This window comes from Amblyomma americanum, chromosome 11 (genome assembly GCF_052857255.1).
Source record: "Amblyomma americanum isolate KBUSLIRL-KWMA chromosome 11, ASM5285725v1, whole genome shotgun sequence".
NCBI classification, from domain to species: Eukaryota; Metazoa; Arthropoda; class Arachnida; order Ixodida; family Ixodidae; genus Amblyomma; species Amblyomma americanum.
In genome coordinates, this window is record NC_135507.1 from 35,601,880 (window position 1) to 35,629,876 (window position 27,997).

Genomic DNA, 27,997 nt, shown 5'->3' on the forward strand with positions numbered 1-27,997 from the left:
TGTTCCCGCGGTTATGGAACTTCTACACTTTGAGCATTTGTCCTTTGCGACTTGTTCGAGGTTTTTTTTTTCTTCCGAGTGCAAATTTGAAGCGCTCCAGTAATAACTCTCCGTTCGTCTGTCTGTACAGATGTTAAGATTGCTCAGCGCAAACATTTGATACTGAATACGTTTCTTTTTCCTTGTGTTTGCCTGCGGGTGCGGTTTTTTTTTGTGTGGTAAGCTTGTTCTGATCACCCCCCCCCCCCCCCCCCCCGCGTATCCCCTAGCAACACGACTGTTCACGATACTGCATATGTATTGGTATAACTCGCAACTTTTTTTTTCTGTCGTTATTTTTTCACGCACGAGGCGTTTTCAATCGCCATCGTCGAAATGAAAGGCGTGGACGAAAAAAAAAATAGAGAAAGCTAAGCACGCTACAAGAAACTTCAACGCACGTGCGTTTTTTTTTTTTTTCTATTGAACTACGCATAGCGTGCTAGCATCCCGTTTCGAGCGCGGACCCCGCCCGCACAGCACGCCGAGCGATGTCCGCCACAGTGAATATCAAAGACGGAGGCATTTCTTTTCCTCGCTTCGTTCGCTCTTTTCGCCCTTTTTCGCTCTCTCTCTCTCGCTCTTTTTCTAATCTTTTTTCTTCTTTGTTTTTTTGGCACGGCGAATTTTAATGGGACTCACCCATACTGATTGTATTTTTCCTGAGCTTTAGGCAAAAAAAAATGAAAAACACATACCTTCGGTGTTAGCGCTTTTAAATAAGAGGTCTGTGTGTGTACGTCGAAGGAACGGCTGGCTGAGAGAGGAGGAAAATGGGAGAGGACGCGTGGTATTGGCCAGTGAACTCTCACCGTGCCGATATTGAGCGCCGGGCTTGTGCGCTTCTTACAGCGTTAATAGTGTTTTTTTTTTGTTTTTAGTTTTGGGGATATCGGGCTTTTTGATCTTCGGGGCATAGGTTTACAACAAAGGGAGGCGCCACATCGGCATACCGGGTGCACCAGCCAGGCGTAACGAAGATTTTGCATGTAAGTCAGGGAGTCTTAGGCGGGTGAACCCGATTGAGCGCCCTTTGAGAGCCCCATGGCCGGCTAAGTATTATCTTTGTCGTTATGGAAACTTAATTAGTGACTACTAATTAGCTAGCTATTTAAAATATTGGCTTCTGGAATAAGGTGTCTGTTCAGATGTAGTACGATTGCTTTGATATAGAGCTGGCTGAAATATTTGCTCCTGATTAGTAAAGACTTATAAGCTAACTATTTAAAATATTGGCTTCTTAAATAAGGTGTATATTCAGAAGTTGTAAGATTGTTTTGGAAAAAGACCTGGCTGAAATGTTTGCACCTAATTAGTAAAGACTAATTAGCTAACCATTTAAAATATTAGCTTCCGGAATATGTTGTCTATTCAGAAGTTGTAAGATTGTTATGAAAAACAGCTGGCTTAAATGTTTGCACCTAACTAGTAAAGACTAATTAGCTAACTATTTAAAATATTGGCTTCTGGAATAAGGCGTCTGTTCAGAAGTTGGAATAAGGTGCCTATTCATAAGTTGTAAGATTGTTTTGAAAAACAGCTGGCTGAAATGTTTGCACCTAATTAGTAAATATTAAATAGCTGACTTTTTAAAAATATTTGCTTCTGGAAGATGTCTGTTCAGAAGTTGCAAGACTGTTTTGGCAAAGAGCTGGCTGAAATGCTTGAACCTAATTATAAAGAATAACTAGCTATCCTTTTAAAGTATTGGCTTCTGGAGTAAGGTGCCTATTCGGAAGTTGTAAGTTTGATTTGGAAAATAGCTGGCATAAATGTTTGAACCATGGTGGCATTTACGCAACTTAATTGACCGCCCTGAAATGAAAACCCGCGAAATACAAAAAAAGCTGCTATGGGACAACGGTACTACTTCAGCGTCCCAAAACCCATCTTTAAGTTCAAAATCTGCTTTTCCTCGGAAGGCTGTCCCTGACGGTGCTTTGTGCGTGCTATGGGTGCGAGATACGCACCAGCAGCTGTCACGTGATAACTTTTGGGTTTATTCGGCTTCGTTTCGTAGCCGGTAATAAAACTGCGCCAGTGGCGCTTTGGCTAAAAACTTTCAGCCATCTGTTTTTTGGAGACGACCTACCAGTTCTGAACATTTTATTCCTGTTGCCTATATTTAAAAGTACCATAACTGGTATTTTGTAAATAATTGCTCTGGATAGCGGAAGAAACTGCGTACTAGGAAATGCGACTGTCAACGACGCTTAGTTAGTTCCACTGATCTAGGACACTACATCTGCTCAAAACTTCGCATAGTTTTAGCTTGGACAACTCTATACGGATCGTTTCATTGTATCCAGTGGGGATTGAAAAAACGCAATAATTATAAAGGCAATAAAGACATGTTTTATAATAGGTTGATATTATTTAGTTATTATTTCCAAGCGTCTCTGAGCAACGCAAATGCTTAGCCAGGTAATCAACATTCGGATAGTGTGGCCAATGGCTGTAACACCATTTTCATAAATAACAGGTACTTCATGAAAAGAAACCTTGTAAAACTTCCAATTATATGAGTTGAGTGGTATAACCTCTGCGGCTTTGTCAAGACCCGTGATTTTTTTTTTCATGTATTGTAAAATTCCACTAAACAATCAATATAGCCTAAGATCTCGACTCAGGAGGATCGCATTTTTTTTCTTTTAATGTTTGTGCTATCGTCACAAACGCGTCCCATTGATTTTCTATTTCTGTCATAACTACTTGATGCGAGCAATGGACAGACTTTAAAGGGAAGATTTTTGCTACGCATCGGAACGATAGACCATGACCTTCAATATTTCCATAACAGGAGCTTACTACATTCCACAGTTGTCTCCAAATTAAAACAGTTGTCCAAGAATCCTGCAGTTGGTTTCTGGTCAATTTAGTGGTTCCTAGCTTCTTGTACTTAAGATCGAAGGAAAAGTGTCAATGGGCATGATAGTGTTAAACGCAGGTTGTTATAATAATCGCTGCGTACGCATTTTGACAAATATTTGCAGCATCTCCTCTCCTGTGGCCACTGGTGCTTAGCTAAATGGTAGGGCTGTTCAGTTTACCCCAAAATGTCTTCCTTCAGTGGGTATTAATTTATTCTGTGAAAAGATAAATGACTCGACGTGCAAGTGATATTTCGTAATTCCCTATTTATATAGTCTCTTTATTTAGTTTTCCATCTGAGGTCGTGGCCAAATTTATCCAGCTCGTATAATTTAACGAGTACCGTCTAAATCGCTCTCTTAGAACCGCAGCTTCTCAATAATCCAGGTTCGCGGACTGTGACACCTATCAGAGCAGGGTGTTTCCTTCTGTACCGATCCTTACGTCGTCGCCTGAAGCCGGGATGAATTGTTTATTTTCAATGCCGCCTGTCAAAAATGACGCTAAGTTGCCTTAACTTATCTGTCACGGTACTACGACAACCCTTTGACCTCTGGAGACAGTTTCTATATTCCATGTCAGTTCAGTGTTCGCTTTATTTTAGCTGATACTGTGTTACCTTTAGTTAGACTTAGGGAAAGTTTAATTAACGCACGATATTGTTTTCTGTGCCAGCATATTTCATAGCATGACTGTAAACATCTAGCGACTGTTTGATGCGAGGTACTAGTCCAAGTCAAGCGGCAGGTAAGCAAATTGAAGTAATAATTGTTTTTTTTTTAGGGGGGGGGGGGTAAAGGAAATGGCGCAGTATCTGTCTCATATAGCGTTGGACACCTGAACCGCGCCGTAAGGGAAGGGATGAAGGAGGGAGTGAAAGAAGGAGAAATAGGTGCCGTAGTGGAGGGCTCCGGCATAATTTCGACCACCTGGGGATCTTTAACGTGTACTGACATCGCACAGCCCGCGGATGCCTTAGCGTTTTGCCTCCGTAAAAACGCAGCCGCCGCGGTCGGGTCCTTTTTTATGGAGGCAAAACGCTAAGGCGCCCGTGTGTTGTGCGATGTCAATGCACGTTAAAGATCCTCAGGGGGTCGAAATTACGCCGGAGCCCTCCACTACGGCACCTATTTCTCTTCAAACGGTACTCCGGTTCTTATTCTTGTTTTACATTCAAGGACGTTCACTATGTGTGTGTGACTGATAACTACCTCCGCGCACGAACTAGAGCATGCATGGATGACACCAGATCCGAGGATAAAAAGATGGTCAGTCAGTTTTTTTTTTTGTTGATGAAAACAGCAACACAATCTACGACACACACTGTAGCGGAGGCAGATTAGTCCCAACACCGGGGGGTTCTTTAACGAGCGCCGGCACCTCATAACACTGCCATCCTATTCTTTATCGTCTTGCATTTCGCCTCTGTCGAAACGCAGCCACCATAACCGGGATCGAACGCTCGCGCGAACACGTAATGAGCAGCGAACATCACAGCCTGTTCGTCCACAGCGGTGCGTATCGGGACCAAGATGGCCGCCGTTACCGCAGCGGGTTGGCGCTACTCTGCTCTCTTGTGAGTGACTCCGCCTTGGAGCGCTCTATTTTAACGGGGACCCCTTCAGATGGCGAGAGCAGGGCGAACCCGCTGCGCAGACCGGAGCGTGAGACTCGGAGAGAGAGAGAGGGGGGGGGGGAAGAGCGTAGAGGTTGATCAAAGTGCGAAATGAGGGAGAGGAGAGGTAGAAGAGGAGAAGGAGGAAACGGCGGCTCCGCAGCACGCCCCCTGCGGGCACTACAACAGCAATCCGCTCGCCGGGAAGTCTGCCAAGAGTCGAGCGATCGCTGCAGCACGCAGTCGTCTCGTACAACACACGCGCGCAGAGGTGTTCGTCACACAACGCGGCAGCTGTCTTCCCGCCCCAAAGAAGTCGAGCGACGTCACCAAGCCGACTGTGCCCTCCCACTCCTGTATACTGTTCAAGCGCGGCGCGCTGGCTAGGCGTGAGACTGCGCCTATAGTGTTGTTCGCATTTTACCGACTGTGCCAGTGCACGCGTGCGTTCTAACGAGGGTTGCGCCACTATACAAGAGGTATACCACGTGCTGGGCGCAACGCGGCCTCTTGAAATGGATTCCAGTCTGATTAGACGAGCTGCGTAGTTGATAACTCTCCTCTACGCATACGTGAACGGACGTCAGTGCTTGTGTCGCATTGTGTGCTTGCGCATTGGAAGTAATCTCATCACCGAGTGATACAAAGCAGTCCCAAAGCACCGTTGAAGACGGCCTGTGCTGCTGTCGGTTCGCACATGGCATTTCGGCGCCTCTGTCGTGACGTAAAACAGTCGCTCGACCTGCATTACAGCGCATTTAGTGGCCAATTGCGTATGAGGGGGGTGTTTTGAATACAGGGGTCTCCTGCTGGGGGGAATTCGTTTTTCAAGAACAATGGGATTTAACCGCAGATTTTTTTTTAGAAGAAAAATTGGGCTCGAGCCAAGCGTCAACCCCTCAAACTGCCACGCCTCTGCTCTGGATCAAGCTCTTCGTTCCCAGTCTCCTTTGATCACACACCCACACACAAAAAAATCTCATCCGTCGAAATTGAACTAACGTGCCGTTCCATAGTCCTCCGAGGATTAGATGATAGAGATTGAGCCTAGCAATTGTGACGTACTCCGAAATGATCGAATCCCGAGAAAAACGCTCGCTATATACTCTCGAAACCGTGGAGAGAAACTTGGTGAGGTTTATTTTGTATTTATTTTCTCCTCCTTGGCCTTTCGTTTCCACGTGGGCTGCAGGCGAGGCTCAGAGTTCCAGTTTAGGTCGGCACACAGGGTATAAAGTTAAACAAAAACTAAACTAATAAAAAGAACAATCGAAATAGCTTCGCCTCGTCCGTAGGGAAGGAGGCACCGGTAGCATACGATTCTTCTCAAGCAGGGGGCGCCCGTGGGGCAACCCTAAATTTAGATCGCAAAGAAACCTGCTCCCTACGCTCCTGCTCTCTATTCTATATCTTTAGTTCTCGGCCCCTCGGCTAAACTGAGTCCGCTCCGGCGTAGAGCGTTCGTCTGTAGAGATTCAAGCTCCTCTCACGCACACCTCCGGCCTGGAGGGAGATATATCTCCCGAGAAATCGTCGCATCGAGCGCGCGCATAGATCGAACTGTTTATATCGCGATCTGTTTACAGACGCAGACTTTCTAAGCGCGCGACGCCGGGCCTATTCTGGCAGCTGCTGCTTCTTCCGTCGTGGGACAACCAGCGCGAGACATATAGAGTGAGGTATACCCAAAGATTGGAGCCAGTTTACTGAAGGGTCGAGCGGTTTCTCCCGCTCCGAGTGAAGGAAGACAAAAAGAAAGAGGACAAAGAAAGCAGCTCGCAGACGATAAACGCCGTAGTTTTTCCCGAGAGACAGAAGTGAGAAGGAAAGAGAGACGGAGGCACGCTCGCTCGGCTGTTCGAGGAGGAAAGAGAAGCAGTGGACGAGGAGGAGTAGGTGTGAGAGAGAGAGAAGAGCGAGGGATGAGGAGAGAGAAAGCGGCGCGGCCCTAGATTGCGTGGATAGGGGAGCGGACTAGTGCAGCCCATCGTCTCCTCCCAGAAGTGCAGGCGTGTGTGTCAGTCGGAGCGTCGTCGCGGCAACACTCGCCGCAGCCCGAAGCCGTTCCACGCAGTGCGTGCTTGGTTGTGCGTGTGTGGTGTGTGTCATCTCTTTCGCGGCTAATAGTTCGTCGTTTTCTCCCCGGAGCCTGTGTGCGAGGAAGGATCGAACGCGGGTTTCGTAAATTTCCTTTTTTTTTCCCTTCGTATCGTCGAGTGAGATTGTTCGAAGCCACGTTACTCCAGTTCGCTCGACCACGCCGGAATCGAAACCGCTGCCGGTTTTTTCGCGTGCCGTCTGCGGATCGGATTAGCGCGGCTACTCGTCCTGTCGTCTGCTATGGAACTTCCGGAACTTCAGCGTCGCCGCGGTTGTCTGCTTCTTCGCCGCTGCTCGGATAGTGTGAGACGCGGGTGACTTGTGCCTTTGATTGTAAACAGCCGAAGAATTTGTGCGGTATAACGCTCCCAGAGAATATTATTAGTAGGAAATCGTCGCTGCCATCATAATGACGTCTTCCGAGTCCACCGTGGTGCCTCAAACGCAGAACCAAATCATGAACCAGCAGCAACAGCAGACGACGAGCTCGCAGCAGACGAACCATCAGCAGACGACAAACGTGGAGCGCTCGCAGGGCACTGCTATACCTCAGAAAGGATTCCGAAACCGCGTCCCTGTCACGAGATCCATCAGCCTCCTCAACTATACAAGCAGCGGCCACAGAATCGACTACCGACGCCACCGACCCATCTCGCAGTTGGCGTAAGTCTCTCACCTCGGCCTTTAATAAGGACAACACTCGGGTCTCGACTGCCGCGGTCAGCTTTTTTTTTCTCGACCTTTTTTTTTAGGTCTTTCTGCGTGTCCTTTTCGGCAGTGCCGTGCAGCTGTATTCCCTGTTTTTTTATTTCTTTTTAACCTTAAAGGTTGTCTCGAGGCTGTGTGTCAGCGGCTATGCGTTGCGTCCACCGGAAAAAAAAAAAGAGCATAACATATTTGCCCGTCGAGTTTCGAGCTGTGTTGAAATGCAAGCTCCCTTTGTCGCGAATTGCTTTGCCGCTCTCTGTCTCAGGCAATGGTTGGCAGTGGCATTTCTATTGTGATTAGCCCTTTTCAGGGAGAAAAAAAAACGCACAGAAAAGAACTTAAGCAGCATAAACTGCGGATCGGGCTTGTTTTCGCATACATTCCGACCCACCATTTTCTGCGTCGTTTCAAACGAATACCTCCGGAATTGCATGCCGCCTTAGTATTTGGATAACGGATTAGGACCGCTCTGAGATTGGCGAAACCGGGAACAATTGAGGGTTTTACCAGGGATTAATTATACGGCAAACGGTGAAGCGAACATTTCCGAATACGCGGCGCTTTGTGCCGTCGCGTTTCAGTCCAGCTTAATTTTCGAATGGCTCCCGTAATTTTTTTTTTTTTCGGTGGCTCTGTAAGACTAGTCACATTCCCTGATGCATTTCGGCCCTGATGCATTTGGGGTTGCCTCCGGCGCGGCTAATCTGAGAATGGAATGTTTCCATCTTTGCTGTCGATTTCGGCAGCTGCCGAAATCGACAGTTCTTCAACAACACGTCGCTCTCAATGCATTCACGGATAAGGCGCATTCGGAGGGCTGCCTTTCCTACTCGGAAATAATTGCCGAAATCATGGAAAGGGAGGAATCGGTATGGATCTTCGAGTTTTAGGCAAGCAGTCTATCGAAGATCGGAAAGCAAAACACGTTTGTCCTTTCTTTAGGTGCCTTTACTAAGGGAGCCTAGAAGGTAGATTTTTCACGACACAGTTGTATTTATTCCGCGTAATTATCGTTTCTATTTTATAGCGTGTACTTTTGTTCTCCTTTTTATTTATATCTTACATTTATTTCCATCACCTGGCATGCCGATGCCAGGGCTTATGCAACTGTTTCCCGGTTCCGGTCAAGCTGTAAAAGGAGCTTTTTGTCTGGAAATCCTTCCAGTTGTTCTGGAGAAATAAATTCAATTCAATTACCCGGCCGCTATGAAGACCTTGTTCCGATTCGCAATATTTTCTCAAACGTACAATTCATGGCGCGGATTCGAGGAAATACTTGCCCACGACAACCTAATTGGCCTTAAACCCAGTCGAATTGCAGCAGCGATAGGGACAGCATTAGAGTTTAGGAACAGCACAAACTAGTGATCCAACTATCTCTCAGCGAACACGTTGTCGCGTTGAAGGCTGATGTGAAAAGCGGCCGATTTTGTTCACTTTTCCTTCTTTCTTTCTCTGTTTCTTTCTCTCATTCGCGTCGCCCACGCTGTCCTCTATGCTTATGGCGCGGCTTGCTAAATGAGGCAGGTTAAAGCAATCGAAATGCCGGCGCCTTAACTGAAGAGCGCTTCGAAGCCGCTCGTCTCCTGACTGCGTCATTTCGGAATCCAACGTGCGTCGCCGTCTAGTTTACGCCGGTCGCCGCAGCACCGCGCGCACTTCGTCGCGACGAAGGCTGCATTTTTGAGGCGGATTTCCCATTGAGAGTCCGGCGTGCCGAGAGTCCTGTATGCGGCACACTTCGTAACCGGCGCGCCACGGACCATCGCTCAAAGTGTGTGTGTGTGAGAGAGCTTCGGCAGCGACGCTGTTGTTTCCTCGACACATACAAAAAGAAGCAAAAGGCTAAACCTCGGCGGCGACTGTTCTTTTTGAGAGTGGAAAAAAACTCTCAACCGCCCCCTTTTGTGATCGACTCGGCACGCCCGGAATGCCTTTGACGCTAAAGAGTCGACGTTTGATCCCTTTACTCGTGTCGACGACGTCCCTTTTTTTAAATTTATTTTTTGTCCTCTTCGGAGTTGTAAAGAAATGTCGGCGCTAAATGAGCGTAAGATTAAGGGCTTGTTCGCTCTCCGAGTAGCTACATCGTGTTTCTAATCGACAAATGCTTCTCGTAACTTTCGTTGTCGTCATTGTCAATGAACTTTGTGTCGGAACCCGGTCTGCCTACGCAATACCTGCTTTTCCTTATTGGGCTCTCCACGTGTCGGGCCCGTGGCTTCGCTTGAACGAATCAAAATTTTTGTAAATTCTAGCTTTCACGCGAAAATTTGAGAGGTGGAGCCGCATAAAATGTATGTAATCGGCGATCCTAGTGCAGTGGAGATCACGCTTAAAAAGTGCCGAGCTGTGATCACGCTTAAAAGTTCCCAGTTGTAATCACGCTTAAAAGCGCCGAACTGTGAGCGAACATTTCGCAGTGGTTAAAAAGAAAAAAAATACAATTGCCTTAACTTCGAAGAGATTCTTGCCATAGCTCTCGCAGTCGGACACTTTTAATGGAAAGACCTGACTTTTGGGTATAAGTAATACCTCTAACCCAAGCAGCGCAGGTAATCGGCCCAATATTGCAACAGGATGATCCCATCATTTGTAGGGCCGGCCTTTGCCAACACGGTTCCAATGTTGGGCCAATTAATTACCTGTGCTGCTTGGGAAAAGAATGTGCAAAGTAGCTTCATATATTCTAGACTAATTCTTCTGTTAATTCCGACCTTTAGTTTGTTCTCGTGACCCCGTATCATCATCCTAGTTGTCGCTGCACGATATATTTAATATGGATATATGATGCATACGCCGACGCATCCTGTCGACTGCGCCAGTTTCTAACATTTCCACCCGTGTTCATTACACAGGCATGGCTGGAATATTTTTTTTTTCGAGATACCTCCGACCCTTCTTTCTACTTCTTACTACTCCGCATGCTCATCTTCCCTTTTGCAATACAGCGATGCATGACAGAGATGCTCATGTTTCCTGTCGACTGCGCCAATTTGAAAATTTTCAACTTATGTCGTAGACAGGCATGGCCGCCTGTCCTCTTGTCATCTCCTCACAAGTGCCTATACGTATCCTCGTCGTTGTGACCTCTAACCTGATGGTGGCGCTGGCAGGGAGGTAGTTTCATTTCGTTTTTGAAGCGCACACACTACTGAATATAAACACGCCTGTGATGTTAAGGAACGTAAACATATAGGTTTATGTTCACCGCATTCGCTGTCACCCGGGTGTTCTGTACTCAGGCTTTCTGACGGGCTAGTTGGTACATGTTCATTTTTGAACGGCTGTGCGCTAAATAAACGTTCAAAGGAAAAAAGTTAGAAACGACAGGATCGATTCGCAACTTTCAACTTTAATGTTAAGGTTGAAATTTGTACCTGTATCATGTCGTTTATACCCCCTTTTTTTTACTGTGAACGTCCATGTAGCGCAGAGCCTTTCAAGAATGAGCGGGTGTTCTATACCAACCAGAAGAGCATTATACCCCTTTCGTTTCTGAGATCAAAATTACTTTAGCGACTACTGATCCGGAGTTCCCGGGTTCGAACCCGACCGCGGCGGCTGCATTTTTATGGAGGCAAAACGCTAAGGCGCCCGTGTGCTGTGCGATGTCAGTGCACGTTAAAGATCCCCAGGTGGTCGAAATTATTCCGGAGTCCTCCACTACGGCACCTAATTCTTCCTTTCATCTTTCACTCCCTCTCTTATCCCTTCCCTTACGGCGCGGTTCAGGTGTCCAACGATATATGAGACAGCTACTGCGCCATTTCCTTTCCCCAAAAACCAATTATTATTATTATTATCTTTTCTTGCAGTTACTTATTTAGACTGATAACTGTCTGTAGAAGAACTGCCGGACTTATTCTACCATACACAGTCATCTAAGTATGCACGCCACTACTGAGAAATCGAAACTCTTGAAACGTTGTTCTTTCAATAAAATACGCGCGCTAGAGTGGTCACAAAATCTTATTGGCTGAACCATATTATGACTTGAATATGCGCTGTCATGTAGCGAAGGCGGGAGGTAGGAGGGTGGTAAGGTCGCTCAGCCATTCTTGCCACAAATTCTGTCTGAAAGAGGACTGAAGGTTTTACCTCCCGCTTCCAAACCCTTTCTCACACGTGCTCAAAATTCAACGCTTCTAGTATTTGGATTTTGCGACCAATTTTTTTTTGACAAGCTGGCACTCTTGGTAAACAGTGCGGAAGCGGAGACGTGACCGCGTCAAAAAAAAAAGAGAGAAAGCGGCGCATTCAGCTTTGAAGTGAATAGAATTTTGCCGACTAAACGAATTGTGCACCTAGCGCCCTCTATGGACGGCTGAAAGTACTTTAACAGTGTGTACACGCCAGCACGAATGCATTCAGTGTCTACCGGGAGCGAAATGGGAGCAGTTTGTATGCACTGGAATATGCATTATTTTCCTTTTTATGCTTTAATAAGTGTTAGCAGCTGATCGCCATTGAATCTAAGAGCCTCAAGCCTGCTTCTTAACTGCATAGACATGCATAAACGTCAGGGGCTTCGGGAGTGTAGTGCGCTGTGATGACAAAAGAATGTTGCGTACCCCAACTAGTACATCTCTCTGACCTGTATAGACGATTTTTTTAAACTAATTAGTCTGGCAACAGTGTAGAAGCGAAACTCCGCAGTCAGCGTACCTTAGTTTCTGTGTACATGGTAATGAGAAAAGGCACAACCCGCACCCAACTCATTTCTTCCACTGGCCTTAAAAATTCACTGCGGACGTTATTACTATGGTCGCTGTTTCCTACTGCATAGCACCGTGCAAAAACTCCTTTCCCGAGATAATGTCGTCGGGCGGACGTCACCAGTACAGGAGAAGCCACAGAGCCTCATCTGTAGGTGTTTCAGCTAGGAGGTGAAATTTATATACGAGCTTACTCTGCATAGTGGAAACGAGAAAGCATGTTAAAGGGACAGTGAAACAAACCTGATATACGATTATTCGCTGCAACGGAGGCACTGGTTCCGACCCTCGAGTCGGAACCCGCGCTACCTGAGCCTAAGAAATTCCCCGACATGTCGGTAATTGTCCTAGCATCAAACGGGCCAAGAGCTCGATAATTTCCATTGGCTGGAGGAAGTGACAACACCAGACCGGTAGTGACATGACTTCCGGTAAAGGCGCCAAGTTTCTAATTTTATCGCGATGCCAAGAATAGCCGGCGGTTCCTCTAATGTATGATGAAGTGACGTCACCCGAGCCGATAATTGCCATTGGCTTGAGGAAGTTGCATCACCAGACTGGAAGTGACATCACTTTCAAGTAAAGGCGTCAGCAGGTTCTAAAGCTATCGTTGTTTTGTAATTATTTTTCTGGGGGGGGGGGGGGAGGGGGAGGACCTGGGGATGAACACAGAACCGCTTCCTTACATTGCTCGGGAGGTAATGACGCGATGGCGCTGCGATGATTTCAGTTGAAATGAAATTATGAAATTGTTTAACATGCACTGACATCGCACAGCAGGCGGGTGTTTTTTGTTGTTGTTTTTTTTTTCACTTTACCCCCATCTCAAATACAGCCACCGTCGCACACGGGTCTCGAGCCAAGGCCTCGTCGTGTAAAGCAGCGTAAAAGCCTGATACTCCCTCACCGCGGTCGGGTAGCGGCTGCTATGCACGTTGTTTCGTGCGAAATCCACAGCTTCGCTTTAGTGGTATCACTAGCGTATCTTTCCTCCACGAAAAACTCAACGCCGGGAGGACGAATCTGCAGCTCAGCTCTAACCACTACCGCGTCGCCCGCTGCCCACGTGCGCATACGGGACGTTAAGCCCCTACAAGTCTTTCGCTACGAACGCCTTGCCGGACTCTCCCCAAGTATGCCTCGCGCAATAATCGGCGACATTGGAGTCGAGGCTCAAGTAACAAATCGCGTTCGCGTTTCTCCCCGGACTCAGCATGCACGTACGCGTGGAGGCGGCGCGGCGCATGTAGTGTATACGTTTGTGCGATGCGCAAGCGACCCAAGCATCCGTCGCCGCTGCTTTGAACAGGTGTGGGGAGACCGTAGCTGGATGGTTGGCTGTGCGCACGCGAGCACGCTGCCGCGTTTTCCTTCTATTTTTCTGTTTTTTTTTCATATGCCAGCTATATATGAGATTCCTCCGTGAATGGCGTCGACGTCAGTGTCAGGTTCTGCCGTAACCGAAATCTCCCGCAACCCGTCGAGGTGGCCTGGTGGGCCGCATTTTGGTTGAGGCTAAATGCGGAACCGGCCGTGTATTTGCGATGTCAGTGCACTTAACAGAACACCACGTGGGTGCGATTAATCCACGGGCCTCCATTGCAATGCCTCTCGTAGTCCATGTGCAGCTTTCGGACGTTACCCTTATAAAATGGTCCAAAGACAGTCTATAGACTTCTTATAGACTATATTGCATTCGTATAGATGCATCTTTTTGTCTATTCATAGTCTATAGACTGTCTATACACAAAAGTCTACTAAAAGTGTATGGCCATAAATCCATAGATTGTCTATGGGCTCTCTATAGGATTTGTACTGCCTTAGACTTCTGTAGGCTTTGTCTATAGAGAGTCTATAGACTTTATAGACATAAGTCTATGGACAGACTATAGATTGTCTGAAGAAGTTTTTGTAAGGGTAAACGCCATGAAATTATAGGTGAAACGCTTAGAGACAGGAAGAGGGTAGAGTGGGTGAGGGATCAAAGACGGGTTAGTGACGCCCTAGTCGAAATCAAGAGGCAGAAATGGGCTTGGACAGGACACGTAATGCGAAAGCAAGATAACCGATGGTGCTTAAGGGTAATAGACTGGATTACAAGGGAAGGCAAGCGTAGCAGGGGGCGGTAGAAAGTTAAGTGGTTGGATGAGGTTATTACGTTTGCGGGGATAGGGTGGCCGCAGCTGGCACAGGACAGGGTTAATTGGAGAGATATCGTAGAGGCCTTTGTCCTTTGGCAGCTGCTTGAGCACTGCGAGAAGAACGGGGAGGGGGGTTGAACTTGATATCGGGGGGGGGGAGGGCTCTCGCCCCCCCCCCCCCCCCCCCGGATACGTGCCTGATTGGTAAACAACATGGTGCAACCTTGCTGCATTGTTTACATTTTAGATGTGCTTTTTCTCGTTTAAGCCGACTCTTCTCTGCGCTCCCTAGATCTTGAAACAAAACAATTAAGCCACAACTAAGCAAGAAACTAAACAAAAATACGCCAGCAATTAGTAGTTATCCCCTACTAATAAAAAACATCAATTTTACATGCTAATCGCTGTTCTCACCTTCCTCGCTGTCATATTCAATATTTTCATTTTCTTAAACCACGCGCGGAGAGTGGATTAGCTGTTCCGAGCTCGTGGATCTGTACAGTAGAGGTTCATGAAATATCAAAGGCAACACATTAGCAACACGCAGTCGAGGATTACTCCCCAATGATTAGCCAAAAAGCACACAATCATTTCTTTCCTAGTGTTTTTTTTTCGTTCCTACACATTATCCCAACCGCAATTTCCGGAAGCACAGGTTATCTTTGTACAGTTACAAGCTGCATGAAGATGTTCTAGCCAAAACAGCGTGTAAAAAATTTTAAAAAGAAACGGGAGGCAGACTAGAGAACAAGAGACGCAACGGCTACTTTCCGATATGGTCAAATAGGTCACTTTACTGGCTCTTGACCAGCGATGACTTCCGCTTTATGTTTTCCTTGTTTAATTCACCTTTTTTCCTCTCGCCTAATGGTGCCTGCTTTATTTTTCCAGTAAACACTTTCCCGGCTGGTAACTCTGATAATCGCATGTGTACGTGCACCCTTTTCCGACTTTCGCGTTTACAGCTGCAAATAAAACTAACGCGATTTATTTTTGTCTTTTTTTCTGAAGGGAATAAGAAGAAAACAGGTTCATAGTTTTATAGAATCTTGCGATGTTGGCATAGAGGAGTCCAAACACGTGCTTTCCGAGCAGTTGCCAACACGTGGAGTGGTACAGCAAGAGAGCTGCCAAATACGCGCCATGCTTGGATCACGTGTGCGCAGCAAAATCAGCGGGCAGCACACGGAACCCGATCGGGGCGCTTTTGAATAAAAAATAGTAATTTATTACAGCACATTTTACATACATTCCTTCTAAGAATCGTCTATAGACTGTCTATAGACTCTGTATTTTCCTATATATATATTTCCTTCTGCCGGTACATAGTATATAGACTGTATATAGAAAAAAGTCTACTAAAATGAATGTCCATAAACCTGGAGATTGTCTGTAGATTATCTGTAGGATTTGTATTGCCTATAGACTAGTCTATGAAATTTGACAGACTGTCCGGACAATAAGATACGTGTTGCCTATAGACTAGGTAAGTTGGGCGAATTGGTGAAGAATTGCATGACTACAGCGGTACCAACAGGACATAGATGAAGGACACACGCAGGGATACAGCGCAGGGCACTGCTTTCCCTCTATGACCCGTTCGTCGCGCTGTAGTCATGGCCTATAGACTAGGCTATATAATTTGTCTATAGAAAGTCTATAGACTTCATTCATAGAACTCTATATAGACAGTCTGTAGGCCGTCTAAAGAAATTTTTGTAAGAGTATATACACAACATTACAAAAGAATGCAGAGTTTTTCAAATGCCTCTCCATTCTGTGAATCGGGAAATCGGAGATTCCATTCCAAACTCGGCGGCGTGTTTCTTAGCTTTGTAAACCTGACCATCCGTGTTACGGCGCTAATGTACTAAATAGGCTAAAACGTGTCAGTGTTCGGTGATGATGAAGCAGTGTCTTACTGACTACTTTCCCGTCCGCGACTAATTTCGAGCTTCCAAATGGGAGCCGTGCGCAGACGAGACATCGAGAAACACTCCAACACGACGGCGAAGCGAGCGATGCGCAGCAATTCTTCGTGTACACATGTCGAGGCTGGAATCCCCGGCCGCGAGCTGCACAGCTGCTGAGTGACGCACTTCAACCGCTGTCGTTTCCTGGCGTTTTATTGAACAATACGCGTCAGGCATGGTGGTTTAATTGCTAGTGTCATGTCTGCATGGAGTCGCTTTTTTCTCTTCCTCTTTCTTTGCGGAGGAGAGAGGCGCGTGCCTTGAATTCTTGCCGCGTTCAATAACTTCGCAAACTTTTCCATACTTTCGTATTAAGGAAGCCAGCAGTGATCGAAACTAGAGAAAACATAGGGAATGTCTTTTTTTAATTTGTGCTTTTTAATAATGGAAAATTAGTCGCGTAATCTGTTTATGGCAGAAAATAACTGATAACAAGTAGGAGAAAAGAAACAACCACGTGCCGCCGGCGGGAACCGAACCCACGACCTCCGAATTTCACGTACGGTGCTCCACCCACAGAGCTGCGGCGGCGGCTGTCCAGTCTTCTACGTCTCTAGGTATTGACGTTACGTGTAACCTAACCTTAAGAGTGTTCACCAGCGCCAACTTCGTCCATAGCGGCGGACGGAGTACTTCCTGTATTACCGCGAGTGCCACGTGAAACGAGATCGAACGGTGGGAGCGAGAGCTGTGCGAGAACCCTCTTATGCTTCTTATGGCATCAAGGCCGCCCAAGTCACTGATAGTTGTGCGATAGTTGTGCGATAGTTGTGCTACGTTATGTTTCACCACAAAACTCCAACTTTCACCTCCCCACAAGGAAGAGTCTATGTGCCGCATATGGGTCCCATATACGGCATACAGGCCTAATATGTAGCATACGGCTCCTATATGCCGAATATGACCCTAGAGCTTATTTGGAAATCGTGGTTAATGCAGTAAGTCGTCTTCAGTTTCCCAGATTTTGTATATTGGAATCATCTAAAATTGCAATAGCCACTCCAGAATGCCCGTAGCGGAATAAGTTCTTCAAGTAGCTTCAAATGCCCTGAGTAGATTTTGCAATTAGTTTTTAACGATTGAGTCAGTATAGTCCGGATCGGGAGGATGATCAATACGACGATGCTAAAATTCGTGTTTGTTCGAGTTGGTTCATACTTGAGTTATATGATGGCAGCAAAAAAACGTCACGAAACAGAATTAGCAATGAAGGTAGGACGGCGCCCGTCTTCCCTTTAAAATATTTTTAGACAGTCTATAGACTGTCCGTAGACCTCTGTCTATAAAGTCTACAGATTTTCTACAGAAGAACATCTAAAGAACAGTGTATAGATAGACAAAGCAATACAGATCATATGGACAGTCTATAGACAATCCATAGATTTATGGTCATGCACTTTTGGAAGACTTTTGTCTATAGACAGTCTATAGACTATGAATAGACAAAAATAAATATCTGTAGAACTACAGCCTGTATAAGAAGTCTATAGACTGCCTATAGACCATTTTTGTAAGGGTTGTCTTCAGTGCTACTTCTGTGTTGCGTGTCATTTTTGCGCTGCCTTCTTATGACTATTACGACGTTGCTTACAATGATTTAGCCATCACTACTTCGCTTTGACAGCAGCACTGCGCACTACGAACCTTCCGGTCCAGGCAGCGAGGTGCCGTCACTGACGTTTTATGGGAGATAGGACGTTTCCTATTTTCATGCTGAGTGCCCGCAGTGAAATTTATGCATCTAGCAACGCTTCCCATCAAGCGCTATCACACCTGCCCAGTTAATGTCAGATAGCTGCGTCATCACTTCGGGCATGCATGAGGACGTAGTCACTGCACGGTATCTTGTTTGTGCAAAGCACTCACGTAGAGGCAGGCGTGCATAGGTTGGGCAAGCACTTGGAAATTTTGCTTATCTATGACCTCTTGGTGCAATCCATTTCTCAGTGACGTGATGAATGATGTACAGTAGGCTGTGATCTCTACTGTTATTCGACTATGACGCGTCTCAGGCCGCTTCGACCACATGGCGGATCCTTTTCCGGAAGTGAAACATGTTGCATTCCATGCCGCCGTAGTACAGCTCTCAGAAAGTTAAAAATATCCTGAACTTCAAGGTCATCATCAGCCAGACTGTGCCCACTGATGATAACGACGATAATGAAACCTAGGATATTTCCACCTTTCCGAGACCTATACTCCCGTGGCCTAAACTGTATCCTGGACCTGTGTTATTCTAACGTGAGTTTTCTGTATCATCTGTACTCATTGATATCATCATCTTCCTCTTCTTAATCATCATCAGCCTTACTACGCCCACTGCGGGACAAAGCCCTCTCCCATGTCTCTCCAATTAAGCCTGATCTGTGCCAGCTGCGGCCACCCTATCCCCGCAAACTTCTTAACCTCATCCGCCCACCTAACTTCGTAGGAAACTATAGCTGAAAGTTTATTTTAGGTTTGAAGAAGGCAACCGAACGAAAGTCGCCCTAAGCGCTGAGCAACCTGACCTGCACATATTCAGGGGTTGGCAGCATGCTCAGCTCGTCCTTGTATATGATACTACCGTCATCCGAAGCATGTGTCTTGCCGCAGATGTATGTATAGCGCAGCGTACGTATCATGTCGGATGTCTTCTTATATTTATTTGTTTGCACGTTTTATTTATTTATTTATTTATTTATTTATTTATCAGCGGTATATTAGACAGGGGAGGGACGAAAACAACGAACCACAGAAAATTGAAATATGAATACAAAATACAGAACTCAAATAACGAAAAAATTCGAAGCATAGATCAAAGGCAGACATAGAAAATAATGTGTACAAAAAATTGTTGCCCCGGAAGTGTCGCATGGTAACGAAAATAGAAATAAAAATACAGTTCATTAATTACTCAGTCATTACACACTGCATCTCAATCGTTACAATAAGTTATGCAATAAAACCTTGAACAGCCGTTTTTAAGTTATCGGCTCCAGTTACGTTCCTAATTGACACGGGTAAGTTCTGCGAACATTCGCTAGTTTGGAGAAGGAATTAATATGAACAGCTGGTGGTCTTTCAATGTGGAATGTTATAATTGTTATTACTGAAACCCGTCTTAACGGAGCCACAATTTCCTGGCCATGCATACCTGAGTGCCAGGGTATGCATCCGCTTTGTTCTTGATGTTTGCCTTGATTAGCGCTCTTCGCTCCGGTTTATCGCCTAGCAAGGCGATAACAGAGATAAAAGGAAAAGGAGTACGAGAATTGTTATGGTGCGGTGATAAGCGCAACACGCTTGTTCCTGCTTGTCACGCGCGAGATAACGAATTCAGTTTTCTTCTTGTCCTTCCTTACAACATTCCCGAGAGGCTGTATTGCGAGTCCTCCTTTTGTTTTTCTTATCGCACCGGAGCTTTTATCTCGCTTATCACTCGCCCAAAAAAACCTTCCCAGCTTATCCATCCACGGTTGTGGCCTGTGGCGCGCATCCACGCAACACGCACCACCCCGACGATTCGTTATTTGGGCAACGTTGGTTTTGGCAGGAGATGGTGGGCGTGCCGTAGTTTATATTTTGTCTGGTCTTTCGGTGGCACTGTATGCCTTCCTTCTAACGGCCTTTTTTGGCCGAAAATAGGGCAACCGTCTTCGAGTCATTTAATTGTTCACGGTATCTTCGTTTTTCAGATATCAGGAAGATAAGCGAGCCGGGCATTTTCCTTATCACGTCTCCTTTCTGTAGCGCGTCAGAGCTAGGAATTTCCGTACGATTGTATACGATTACGCTACTTCGCTGGAACTTTCCATACGCTGCAACTGCGTAACTGCTACACTAAGTACAGTGTTCATCTTTCTTTCCATATTGCGCGTGTCCACAATCGGATGTTTCAGGGCAATTACAGCAAGGTTTCCGGGCACATCTAGCACTCATTGGGTGCAATATGATATACAGCACGTTTCATTTCACCAACGAAACTTTGGCTCAAAGATGGCGCTAAAAAGTTATTTACTCTATGTTCGGTATTTAACTGAGAAGATTTACAGATGGGCTTGACAAAGATATTTTCCTGGCGAGATACTGAACTTCTAGCTCTTTTCTTTGTAGCTAGTCTAAGTCTTAAAATTTGTATTAAATGAATGAAACGCTCTTTATACGGACAGACTTTTTCGGGCTCGGTTAATGTTAAAAGCTGGAGCGTTTAACGCGACTCTCTCACCTGGTTGTTAAGCCTGTCGAAAGCTCAGCTCTTAAGGCCACTGCTCCCAGCGAATAATAAGCTGCTGGTGTAACATATTGTATGCACTCTAAACCGAGCTTCACGTGAGGCTATTGCCTGCAGGCAGACTGTCTTCGTGTAGGTGTATGCACAGAACCTATGGTGTATACGCTACGCCGATTGACAACTACTTGCTCACAGTTTGGAATTCGCTACTCACTTGTACGTTTCTTCGCCTGACGTCATAGGCCCGCGAGCGACACACGGGGCCGATCGATTGAACGCGATTGATACATTGTGTTGCCGTGCCCCTGGGTATTGTGGTGTGCCGCAGTCAGCGATCGATTCCTCCAGTCATTCAGGCTGCTGCACCATTTTCGGCGCAACTTCGCAACACACCATCATGACTGGGTTGCCGCGCGTACGTTCTCACGATAGCCGCGTTTACTGTGGTGTCAGTGCTTCGTAAAGCGTTGCGTTTGGATAAGCGAACAGCACGCTATTATGTGAGGCCGCGATTGGTATGGCTGTATGGGAGTAAAAAGTCAGTAAGCTGCCCTAGCAGGGAGTGCGCTAGAGAAAATCTTACCCCCTTTTTACACCTTTCCGTTTAGAGTTTTCACTCTAAACAGAAAGAATTAAGGGGGGGGGGGGGGGTAAGCTGTCCTCTCTTGCACACTCTCTTTTATGAAAGAAAATGTGCTGCTAGAGGACAGCTTACTGCCTTTTAATTTTACTCCCAGATAGGCGTATTCGTGTGTAGAGTGCATGCCGTAGCTCTGTTCTCTGATAAAAATGGTATGTAGACAGTCTATACGCTTCTTATAGACTCTGTTCCCTTCCTACAGATATTTATTTTTGTCTATTCATAGTTTATAGACTTTGTATAGACTAACGTCTACTAAGAGTGTATGGCCATAAATCTACAGACTGTCTATAGGATTTGTATTGCCTATATACTGTTCTCTAGGGTTTGTCTGTAGAGAGTCTATAGACTTTAGAGACAGAAGTGTATCAATAGTCTATAGACTGTTTAAATAAATTTTTGTAAGGGTTGCGCTTTTCCGCCACTTCTGGCTCACATTGTGACGTGTGATACGGTAGAGCGTTTGTTTGATGAAGCGCTACCGTTAGGACTTAACATTGATTACAAGTTTTACACCGTAAACAGAGGTAATTACGAATACTTTGTTTCGTGCAGCCGCCGTAGCCGCGTACTGGTACAGCTGCACGATGCTTTTAGTACCAGGCCGCCGTATGGCCGCTCACACATTGGGTCGAGTGAGGAACGGCACGCGAGAAACGCGTTAAATAACGTGTGGTTAAGGCTAAGCGAAGTCTGGCACGCTCTCTCACAGGTCGCTGTGCTGGTAGCTATCTGTAACTTGCCTCGACCGTTCAACTTTCTACGCGGTCGTTGAGACAATATCGGATTAACTGTAGCTCTGATAATCGCAGCTCTACAAAGTCCGCCTAGATAATTGTGCACACAATGTGTAGGACAGAGCGCGTGATAAGGCGAAGAGTTGAGATGATGAGACTCAAACTAAAAGGCAAGAGTGACTGGGTTTGGGTGTGCAGAGGGGAAGTAATTGCCAGCGGTAGTTTGACTGCGCGAAAACAAATAGAGTAGACAGGGACTTCCAAAATGTACTCAACACATCCTTTCTATTCGCGGTGTAAACGTGACACTTCTAATAATTACGTATCTTCATCACGAGACTGGTGACACGCTGAATGTCTATGGCGTTATGAAGGCACTGTTTACTCACAGTGTGTACGCATTTGTACGCGGGCGATTCTGTATAAATGTTCATCTCGAAGTTGGCAACTTTTTCGTCGCATTCCTAGCGTGTTCGCAACGAAAATCTTCAAATTTCTAGGTATCGTCCGGTTGCACTCGCACAAAGTGAACAAGAGAGGGCAAATGCTCACAGCGCTTGCAGACGTTTCGACAAGGCGTCCTTTCTTCGCCTGGGCAAAGCGTTCATCATTGGCTGGGTTTAAATAGGACCTTCACTGCTAGGTGGAATACCCGGTGAGGGGTAGGAGGGCATGAAGTCACAGCATGCCCTTCACTTTGAGGAGGAGGAATGCTCGGTCAGGGTAGGAAGGCATGAAGTGACTTCACGCCCTCCTCTCCTTCACCGGGCATTCCTGCTCGGAGTGAAGGCCCTCCATTATTAAAATGGTCTCTAGACAGTCTGTAGACTTCTTATATACTCTATTGCCTTCCTATAGATATTTCTTTGTCTATTCATGTTCTATAGACTGTCTATAGACAAAAGTATTCAAAAAGTGTATGTCCACAAATATATACATTGTCTACAGACTGTCTATATGATTTGTATTGCCTATAGACTGTTCTCTATGGTTTTCTATCAAGATTCCATAGACTCTACAGACTGAAGTCTATGGACTGTCTAAAGAAAGTTTGGTAAGGGCTATTCAAACCCCGCCAATGTTGAACGCTTTTCCCAGACGGAGACAAGTGGTCTTGTCGAAACGTTGGCGAGCACTCTGACGCTTTCCCCTTCCTTGTTCATTCTGTGTGCGCCATGAAACCATCTTCCTGCCGACTCCCACCGGACAATAATTTGTGTCTGAAGCGGCTAATCCGATAAAAAAGTGTCACAATCTGGCGCAAAAATGACAGCGAAACAACGTTACAATCCGCGAACAGCAATGTGTAAATGCGTTCCATTGGGGGAGAAAGATGGGTGGTGGTTGCGGCGCCCGCATATCTGGCCGGTCAGAGCGCGATTTGCCTCCGCAGTTGGAGAGGAGGGAGAGAGAGAGAAAGAAATAAAGAAAGAAAAGACACAGGCCGAGTAGCTACAGAGCATTTCGACTTCCTCCTCAAGGCCGGCGAGGAATCCCCTGGCTGCTCGGGAATGCGGCCTTGCGATGGCGTACACGCGGATAATCGGCCCTGAGCCGTGCGACCGGAGTGGCCTCCGACCGGATCAGCCAAATCCAACGCTGGCAACACCTGTGTGGTGGAAGGCGATGTGTCGAGCGTTGGCTCTGTAATGCTCTGTAATCAGCTCGGACTGAACGCGCACGGCTTGGAAGAGAAAATTTATGAATGGTGCCTGAGTCTGACAGTGTATAGTAGTGTGTCGTGTGAAGGGTAAAAAAAAAGGCTTCTGCAGCAAAATTACTGTGTTTGGAATGATTTGACCTGTTGAAGGAAACACTGAATGATTACTGGCTGTTAATGTATATAGAAAACATGAATACAAACCAGCATCTGCAAACGGACAGCGGCTCCCTATTGAAAAATGTGTACTGGTTCGAATAGGTCGACAAATAGGATTATGGCACATTTCGTTTAACATTATAGGATGAAGCTTTCAAAGTGATTCAGCCTTTGAGAGACTCCTTAGTGGAGGGCTCCGTATAACTTCGATTACCCGTGGGTAATTACCGTGCACTTACATCACACAGTGCATGCAAGTCGTGGGTTCGAACCCGCCCGCTACGATAGCACTTCTATGGAGGAAAAATGTGAAAGGTCCGTGTACTGTGCGTTGTTTGTGCTCGTTAAGAACCCCAGGTGGTCGAAATCATCCGGAGCCCTCCACTACGACGTCCCTCATAGAGTGAGCCGCTTTGGGACGTCCGTCCTATAAAGGGAAACCAAATGTGTCGTAATCCTATTTGCTGAACCATTCAAACATACATTTTTCAGTAGGGTTATGATTAAGTATTTCTTTTACTTGTTTACAACTAGAACGTGCCGGTTTGAAATTAGGTAATACGCTGTGTACGAGTAGGGACGGCGCAGTTGCACGTCTGGAGTAGAATAGAGGTAATGAGAGATCAATAGGAGAGTGGTCTCTGTGCGCGGAGTGGAAATGATAATGCTTTTGGTTTGGTAGGGTTTAACGCACCAAAAGCGACTCAGGATATGAGGGCGCCGCAGTGGAGGGCTGCGGACACTTTCGGCCACCTGGAGGTGTTTAACGCACAATGACATCCCACAGTACACTGGCCTTTCGTATTTCGGCTCCATCGGAATACTACCGCCCCGGCCGGGATCAAACCCGCGTCTTTCGGGTCAGCAGCCGAGCACCATAATCAATGAGCCATTGCGGCTGCTGGTTAATGATAGCGAAACAGCACAGTTTCGTTTTTTTTTTTGTCGTAGGAGGTCAGTCTGCTCGATAACGTTATCACAATTTAAAGACCTGACGCGCGCAAACAAAAAAAAGTGAATAAATAGGAACCAGGTGGAAAGAAGCTGACTCGGAGTGGGCATGCGCGAGCGCAGTGCTGTAGTGTGTTCTAAACGTTAAGTTTAATTAAAATAGGTTGAGTTAATGGGTAAAATGGCGTATAGTGGTTGGACACTCTAAACACGAGTTGAACTATACGGGAGCAAATAATTGTGTAATCTGTCGGTCCTCAAGCGCACTCCATTTTATAAAAGTTAGTACGATAGAAGACAGATTACTCCCTTTTTACATCTTTCTGTTTAGAGTAGAGGGCTCTGCGCTAAAGGGCTTTATTTGTAAGGATAACTTTCACGTTCAATTCTTTTCATTTTTTTTTTGCTGTCCTTGTGCCTTTGATACCAGAGCCGCCAGTAGGCGTCGCTTCCGGGTTCTCAACGTTTACGTCACAGGCTGGCAGCTGTCAGTGGTGCCATAAAAAAAAAAAGTTGAGTGTGCTATATTCGTACGCTTGTTTCGATTGTAGATAAGCCGGGCAGATATCCTTCGGGACCCTTTTCATACCTTTTCAATAAGGGTTTCCTGGTGGGCTAGCTGGTGCTTCTCGCTCATGATTAAACTGCGCGAAAGAAATAGGGACAAAGACAAGATAACACGTACACACAGAGCGCAGTGTGTGTGCGTGGTTTTGTTGTCTTTGTCCCTCTTTCTTTCACGCAGTGTAATCATGAGCCTTTTCAATCTCTACGGATCAGCCCGTACACTAATCTGTAGGGATTGAAAGGGATTGTGGGAGAGGATTTTGCCCTGCAATGGGTGTGGTCAGGCTGATGATGCTGGTGTACACGGGAGTCATGACTAGTTCTCCAAGGCTATTGTAGTACCACTGCCGGCCCGTTCTTTCTCATAGAGTTTCTACTATTAACTGGAGGGAAAGCTGGCGCCCCGCCTATGGGAGTTTGCATGGAGCTTCCTCGAGACCACCTGAGCCACCATGGGCGCTCTGAGCATCATGAGATGGAGATCTACCGACTGCAGAACCACAACTTTTGGCCGAAAAATGTTGAAAAATAAACGTTCTTCGCCAATCAAGAATGCGCTAACATTCAATATCCTGTCTATAAATTGCAACAAACGAACAGAAAAACATCTAAATGCCAAGTTCGCCCAAAATAAGAAATGGCTTGCTCTCCTAGTGACCAAATATTGCACACCACAAAAACCAATATTTCGTGCTTAACAGGCGTACTTTTAAAAATAAGTGTGTTTAAAAAAATGTTGCTGCTTAAACACTTCAAGAGGTTTTTTAGTGGCATTTCTGAAAACAGAACTTTTATTGGCGCCGTGTGCTGTTGCGTTTTCGCTACTATAGTTTTTGCGCACTACCTTCGCGCCAAAGTCGTCTGCGCGCGGGGCGCGCCGTTGACGGAACGGGACATCTCTCAGTAACGCCACTCTGTGTTCCTAAAAAAATCCGACTGTCCCGCACCAAGTAGCTCACCGGCCCATGATGCTTCGAGCGTCCATGGTGGCTGAGGTGCAGCGCCGCCAGCTTTCCCTCTAGTTAACAGTAAGGAAGGAGTTCTTTCGTTTCTTACAACAAGGCGCAGTCTAACGGCTAAAACGAACAGTAACAAGAACCGGAGGGGGCGCCACCGGCGCGTGTTGAGTACAGGACGTGACAGCTCGTCCGACGAGCGGCACCTCGTCTCCGCCAGGCGGATTGCGTGCGAAGGTTGTTCGCTGTCAGGCGGTGCTGCCGACAGATAGAACGACAGTAGAGAGAAACCTCCGTCGTGCCAAAAGCGCTTAGCAGCTCCGCGCGAACGGATGTTGACGTTTATTCTGTTTCTGTGTATTTTTCTGTTCTTCTTGCTCCACCAGCGTTGGGCAAATAGCGCGCTCCGGCAAACCTCGTCACCCCGCGAGTGAGTGCTGCTGGTTGTGTGAAGAACAATGCGGATTGTTGTTGTTCAAGACGGCGTGCGCTGGAAACGCTGTTTGCGGTGCGCACGCCCGCCGATGATGTCTGGAATGCGGAGCAGCGTCGCTTCAGCCTCGGGCAGGAGCTGTGCTGCGCGATTCCTATTTTTCTTTTTTTTTTTGTACGAGGAATGTTCTTTATGCTTGACTAGCTTTCCAGCGCGGCTGTAACTGCTTGGCGAACCCTGCGGCGAAGCTCAGGGGCTCTGTTTCGGTTACTGACGGTGTTTCATCATTTCGTGTTTCAAGGAGGTGCTTCGCGTTCTCGAAGAAGACGTTATGCGGGGTGCGGTGACCCCTGTTCATCATGCGCTGGCGTCATCGTCAACTAAAGCAGCATTGACTGCAACACCCGTCCGATTTTTGAGGCTTAGTTAAAACAGGTTGTGCGGTTTCTTTCTGGCTGCATTAGTGATTGTTTGGGAGCACGAAGTCCATATACTGTTCAGAAAACCGGATTTATATATGTAAAATTTTCTTGTTCGACACTCGGTTCAAACTTGCGACGTTCGTATCAAGAAGACTCGTTTAAGACCGCTTGGAAGTGAATGGTTGTTTGGCCCAGGATGAGGAGTTTCCTCAATTTAAATTCAACCCTATTTTCTTAGACTCCACGTTTGTGCCTCAAGGGTCGGTACCGGTGAGAATTACGCAGGCCAAAACAAGTAAAGGCATAAGGAACGCGAACTGAAGCTCCTTTCTGCATCTTTTCCTGTCTTGTATTCCGCACGAAAAATATCATGTCTTGTTCCACCGCACCAGTTAGTATTCGTTATGGTAGCCAAGGGCGTATTGAATTTTCACCCTACAATGCGCTATTCCTCTTCCAGTGCCGCTAGAGCTTTTGCACGACAAAACCAAGAACCAAGCGAACCACGAACCACTCGATGTCAGCATCCGAGTGGTTCTTGGTTCGCTTCGTCGAAGGCCACTGCGGCTCCCCTTACAAAATGGTCTGTGGACTTCTTATAGCCTCCATTGCCTTCCTAAAGATACTTATTTCTGTCTATTCATAGTCTATATACTGTCTATGGACAAAAGTCTACTAAAAGTGTATTGCCATAAATCTATAGATTGTCTATATACTGACTATAGGATTTGTATTGCCTTTAGACTGTTCTCCAAGGTTTGTTTACAAAGTATCTATAGACTTTATAGACAGAAGTCTATCCACAGTATATACAGACTTCTTATAGCCTCTATTGCCTTCGTATAGATATTTCTTTTTGTCTGTTCATATTCTGTATACTCTCTATAGACAAAAGCCTATACTTGAAGTGTATGGCCATAAATCTGTTGGTTGTCTATAAACTACTTATATGATTTTCATTGCCTGTAGACTGTTCTCTAGGGTTTTTCTATAGAGTGTCTACTCTAAGATTGGTCTGTAGAGTGTCTATAGACTTTATAGACAGAATTCTATGAACAGTTTACAGACAGCCTTAAGAAATTTTTATATTTTTC

General features: G+C 46.2%; 1 protein-coding gene across 11 annotated transcripts in view; it reads left to right on the plus strand.

Annotated features, from left to right (window-relative positions):
* The window catches only part of dnc (phosphodiesterase dunce), a 699,755-nt gene that overhangs the window by 456,663 nt on the left and 215,095 nt on the right, over positions 1–27,997 (plus strand). For 2 of the 11 annotated variants that reach the window (XM_077643090.1, XM_077643092.1), the window contains exon 1: positions 6,497–7,288. The exons of the other annotated variants lie outside the window; for them this stretch is intronic. In XM_077643090.1, coding sequence (XP_077499216.1) covers positions 7,035–7,288 — 254 coding nt within the window. In that variant the 5' untranslated portion in view covers positions 6,497–7,034. Of the gene's footprint in view, positions 1–6,496; positions 7,289–27,997 lie in introns of those variants that run through there. 11 annotated transcript variants of the gene reach the window in all.